This window comes from Theropithecus gelada, unplaced genomic scaffold, assembly GCF_003255815.1.
Source record: "Theropithecus gelada isolate Dixy unplaced genomic scaffold, Tgel_1.0 HiC_scaffold_1468, whole genome shotgun sequence".
Lineage (NCBI taxonomy): Eukaryota > Metazoa > Chordata > Mammalia > Primates > Cercopithecidae > Theropithecus > Theropithecus gelada.
The window spans coordinates 1-6,066 of NW_020256389.1; the positions used below are offsets into that span (position 1 = coordinate 1).

Consider the following 6,066-nt stretch of genomic DNA (forward strand, 5'->3'; position numbering starts at 1 on the left):
TATACAATGGAATATGATTCAACCATAAAACAGAATGAAATCTTGTCATTTTTGGCAGCATAGGTGAACCTGGAGAACATTACGTTAAGTGAAATAAGTCAGGCACAGAAAGACAAATACTGCATAATATTACTCATATACAGAAGCTAAAAAAGTTAATTTCACAGAAGAGAGTAGAATAGTAAATACCAGAGGCTGGGGAAGGTAGGAAAGGGGGGGATTGGGAGAAGTTGGTCAAAAGTTGTAGTTAGATAGGAAGAGTAAGTTTTGGTATTCTATTACACAGTAGAATAATTGTAGCAAATAACAATGTAGTGTATATTTCAAGACAGCTAGAAGAAAAGGTTTAGAGAGTTATCACCACAAAGAAATGATAAATGTTTAAAGTAATGGATATGGTAATTATCTCAGTTTGATTATTACACTATGTATATATGTGTCAAAAAATCACATTGTACCTCATAAATATGTACAATTACATTTAAATTATAAATTAAAAATAAAAATGGTTAAAATGATAAATTTTATATTATGTGTTCTTCAACACAATAAAAAATGAAAAGGAAAGAATATGTGCTCTACAGGCAGACAACTTAGGGTAGCATATTAGCAATATTAATTTATACAAGACTAGCCATGCATTGTGGCTCATGCCTGTTAATTCCAGCACTTTGAAAGGTCAAGGCAGGAGGACTGCTTGAGTGTAGGAATGCAAGACCAGCCTGGGCAACATAGTGAGACCCTGTCTCCATAAAAAATGAAAAAAGGCAGCTGGGCGCAGTGACTCATGCCTGCAATCCCAGCACTGTGGAAGGCCAAGGCAGGCAGATCACCTGAGGGCAGGAGTTTGAGATCAGCCTGGCCAACATGGCAGAAACTCTGTCTCTACTAAAAATTAAAAAATTAGCCAGGCGTGGTGGAGTGTGCCTGTAATCCCAGCTACTCAAGAGGCTGAAGCAGGAGAATCGCTTGAATGGGGGAGGTGGAAGTTGCAGTGAGCCGAGATGGTGCCATTGTACTGCAGCCTGGGCAACAGAGCAAGACTCTGTCTCAAAAAAAAAAAAAAAAAAAAAAAAGGAAAGGAAAAGAAAAGAAAAAAGGGCCAGTCGTGGTGGCTCACACCTGTAATCCCAGCACTTTAGGAAGCTGAGGTGGGCAGATCACTTGAGGCCAGGAGTTCAAGACCAGCCTGGCCAACATGGTGAAACCCCATCTCTACTAAAAATACAAAAATTAGCCGGGTGTGGTAGCACACGCCTGTAGTCCCAGCTACTTGGGAGGCTGAGGCACAAGAATCACTGGAACCCATGAGGTGAGGAGGCTGCAGTGAGCCAAGATCGTGCCACTGCGCTCTAGCCCGGGCAACAGAGCAAGACTCTGTCTCAAAAAAATGAAAAACGAAAACAAATTTATATGTGACCTTGAACAAGTTACTTACTCTAAGCCTAAATTTCCTGAAGTTTAAAATGACAATACCACTTCCATCAAGTTTGTCGTATGGCATAAAAATGGGTACACTAAATATTAGTTCCTGCCCTTCTCTCATCTAAATTGCCTTCAAGGCTCATGCCATTGTATTAAACATCTTCAGTGGTGAGAAACCTTTAATCTTTAATGATGGATTGGAAAATATAGTCAACTAAAAGCATGCAAGCTAAGTTTAGTGAACAAATGATGGATAGTTTTTAGCCTAAAAGACATTTTGCAGAAAGAACCCTATGAATCTGAGCTATACTATGACCTATGATCATATCACTATTAATTTACTTTTTGGAAAAGTTCTCACAGAAGTTCTCAACATTTTTCAAATTACTGTAGGTTAAAATGATTGTTTGTCCTGGTTAATTCCTGCACTGCATGCCCCTGACATGCACGTAATTCTAGAATATTAAAATTGTGCATTGCAGACTTTGGTAACCTGATTTTTGGATCATATAAAATACACGTTTTATTAGATGTTACTATTTTCTTCAAAAAACATGATTTTGTCATATTAGAAGCAACTATATGTCCCTAAAACAATCACTTACTCTGAGTTCTTACAAACTGCAAGAATAACAAACCATTGGTATAGGGTCATACTTTACAGTACCTTTATAATACGCTCAGGATAATATCATAAATTTCCATCTAATTTTCTCCTGTCACAATATAAGTACATGCCCTCTTGTCCTAGAGTCTGTTAATAACAGAACAAGTCCAACTACAATTTCGAAGTCTGGCATCTAGGATAGTTATTAAATCATCCTTCATCCCTGCCTTCTCCAAGTTAAATAATCTAAATTCCTTTGCTTATTCTTAATATGTTCTATATTTTTCAAAGCCCAAATCATTATATGTAATACTAGGAAAATAACTATTACATACTTTACAAAGATAATTAAGAACAAATATAGAGTTAAAATTATAGCTATGTAAAAATAGCAATGTGACAGGTATAATACAATTATGAATAATAAATGGAGACCCAGAAAAACTGTCATTCATATATTAATTCTACAGCGTGATTCTACTTCTGGCATTCTAGAGCACAATAATCCTTACCAGGGGACTTTCCTTGTTGTGAGTTGCTTCTGTGCTCTCTGTATCTGGCTGGAGTGGCTAAACCTGTGTCTTTGCTAGGCTTGCTAGCAGGCCCCATTTCTGAAATGAGGAATCCCATCTGTTCTGAAGGCAAGATATTCTCACGTGAACTGGTCTGGCATTTTATATTGGCATCCACCTAAAATATTAAACCCATTCATTAATTGAGATTTCCTCCAAATATCTGCTAAAAGTTAAGATATTTTATCAGAGGAGTTCTATTATAGGAACATGATCCAACAAACAAGCTTATAAGGCTTTTCATTCTTATAAATGATACTATACCTTTCTCCATACACAAACTACTAAAATGTATATGGAGCTAAAACATTTACTTATGATCAGAGGAATATCTACCATGAAGCTTGTTTTTTTTTTTTTTTTTTTTTTTTAACTTACAAAAGTGCAGGGTTTTTTTTGTTTTTTTGTGTGTTTTTTTTTGTTTGTTTGTTTTAAGGCAGGGTCTCACATTGTTGTCCAGGTGAGAGTACAGTGGTACAATCATAGCTCACTGTAACCTCAAGCTCTTGGGCTCAAGTGATCCTCCTGAGTAGCTAGGACTACAGGTGCTAGTTAATTTTTAAAAAGTTTTTTTGTAGGCTGGGCATGGTGGCTCATACTTGTACTTCCAGCACTTTAGGAGGCTGAAGTGGGTGGATCACAAGGTCAGGAGCTTGAGACCAGCCTGGCCAACATGGTGAAACCCCGTCTCTACTAAAAATACAAAAAATTAGCTGGGCGTGGTGGTGGGCACCTCTAGTCCCAGCTACTCAGGAGGCTGAAGCAGAAGAATCGTTTGAACCCAGGAGGTGGAGGCTGCAGTGAGCCAAGATTGCACTACTGCACTCCAGCCTAGGTGACAGAGAGAGACTCCATCTCAAAAAAAAAATTTTTTTTTTAATTTGGATTTTTTTGGGTATTATTTTAAGGGGTACAGGTACAATTTTGTTACATGGATATACTGCATAGTGGTGAAGTCTGGGCTTTGAGTGAATAGTGTACAGTGTACCCACTAAGTAATTTCTCATCTCTGTTCCCCCTCCCACTCTCCCACCCTTCCACATCTTCAATGTCTCCAATGTCTATTATTCCACATTGTATGTCCAGTGTGTACACATTATTTAGCTTCCTCTTATAAAATGACAACAGGTGCTATTTGACGTTGTTTCTGTGGATATACTTTTGATGAATTATTCTTACTAATTATTGAGAATTAAAGTTTATTCATTTTCTTGTAATGAACTAGTGGCAATAAAGGAATTAGCCTTTACCTTCTGCTTTAGGAGTGCAGATATTAGTAAGGAAATTCAAACACAGTATGCTCACAAGTTACAGTTCAATGATGCTGTAATAAAGTTAGATAAGACCTCCAACCATCTCCTTACCTCTGTGCTACAAATGGCTAGGAAAGTCCTCATAATGTCTGTCAAATAAACCATCCCTCCTGGGTAACAGAATTATCAGCCAGGCATATCTAATCTATTTGAATTAAGATAGGAAGCAAAAACTCAAGGGATGCTTATAACATGAAAATAAGCTTCATACCACAATGCTCAATTAGACAACCTCTCTTTAGAGGTTGACTTCAGACCATGCATAATACAATGAGAGGATGCTTAAGGGTTAAGGTAACTTCTTTCTGAATCTTTTGTGCAGAAGCACCGGGACATGATCCTCCTGGAAACCATAATGAACTAGTATTAAACCCAAATAAAATCTGAACAAACTCTCCACTAGAATAGTCTTTAGCAGAAGTACTAGGTACTTTGAGCTTTATTAGGATTTTTTCTTTGCCCCCTTACCTGGTGTGTGCTGAATGGTGGCCCTTCCTGCACAAATACTACTGAAGATGGAGATGGATTATGATTTAGGTGCTCCTTCAGTTTGACATGAGCTTGCTGGATGGCTGCAGATTCCTGTATTGTGCTATTTTCAACAGGCTGAGCTGTGTGGATGGTATAGATGTACTCAGGTGACTGTGGTAGAGAGCAGGCAATTGCTTGTTCTGTTCCAACCACAAAAGACATAATATCTGAGCCTACAGGAGTAAGTGGCTCCAGCTGGCTAGCCTGACTTGCAGAACATGGATTGCTGTTGTTAGAATTAGCTAGAATGTGTTGGCCTCTGTTAGATTGAGATGTTGGGCACTGATTCTCAACAGGCTCCACCTTTACCATCTCCAATTTAGGGGAGGAATGCAACTCATCTACTATCTGAAAGACAGCCTCTAGGTTTACTTCTGTCTTTTTATTTTCATCAGTAGTACTGCAGGGCCAATTGGAAGGCAAAAATTCAACTGGATAGGAGGATTGCATTGAAGGATTCTGGGAAAAGAAAAAATATAACTGTTTGGATAGAAAATCAAATATGAGATAAAGGAGGAAAGCTACAATATTTAGCCTGATGAGTGCTAAACATAAATAGATTAAACTTAAAGATCACTAAGAAAACCTAGACACGAATCTACTTTTCAGCAATAGTAGCTTCAAATCTACTGTTAGCATTTACTTAGTATGTACTACATGTCAACCACTCTGCTAAGTTTAACACTTCAATGGGTCAATAATTCTTAGGGTTAAACTATACAAAATCAAAAGCTATAGTACCCAAATACCTATTTGCTGAGAAAGCATCTATACACCAAATTCTTCCATAAAAGCTGACAGACAAAAACATAATTCGTATCTATCATATACTGTTTTAGGAATGCAGTAAGGAAATTTCAAACACAGGATGCTCAAAAGTCTACCAGTCCTTCTACGGATTCAGGGAGTGGTACTAATATTCTGTTCCAAATAATATGGGGAAAAATGGATGGAGTATCAAATGCCCTTTGTTTCCTGGGATTATTTATTTTTAATAATAAAGCAGGCCAGGCGCGGTGGCTCAAGCCTGTAATCCCAGCACTTTGGGAGGCCGAGACGGGCGGATCACGAGGTCAAGAGATCGAGACCATCCTGGCGAACATGGTGAAACCCCGTCTCTACTAAAAAGTACAAAAAACTAGCCAGGCGAGGTGGCGGGCACCTGTAGTCCCAGCTACTCGGGAGGCTGAGGCAGGAGAATGGCGTGAACCCGGGAGGCGGAGCTTGCAGTGAGCTGAGATCCGGCCACTGCACTCCAGCCTACGCGACAGAGCGAGACTCCGTCTCAAAAAAAAAAAAAAAAAAAAAAATAATAATAATAATAATAATAAAGCAAGAGACTAAAATGGCTGTTGCTTTTAGATTTACATCTTTAAGATATATTCTCTTACATATACTACTTTGCAGAGAGTAGGCATTTAATACATGTTTGGTGATAAAGATCTGTGAATATAAAATACAGAAGAATGATTAAATAAAACATGAAATGAATTGATGTTGCCCAATGAAGAGCTTCGCACAGAGTAGGCATTCAATAAATGTTTGTTGATTATATCAGGTTATAAACAGATTATATCTGATACATCAGATTATAAACTTAAAATACAGAAGAGCTATG

At 37.9% G+C, this 6,066-nt stretch overlaps 1 protein-coding gene across 1 annotated transcript; it reads right to left on the reverse strand.

Moving 5' to 3' along the window:
* Window positions 1–2,544: 2,544 nt before the first annotated feature.
* Window positions 2,545–4,778, reverse strand: LOC112616955 (heat shock factor protein 5-like; the record flags this gene model as incomplete). The annotated part of the gene is made up of 2 exons (XM_025373703.1): window positions 4,386–4,778; window positions 2,545–2,722 (listed from the first exon to the last, which is right to left on the reverse strand). Coding segments are annotated over exons 1-2 (553 nt in total), but the record flags the coding sequence as incomplete, so codon positions are not given.
* Between the last annotated feature and the right edge of the window lie 1,288 nt (window positions 4,779–6,066).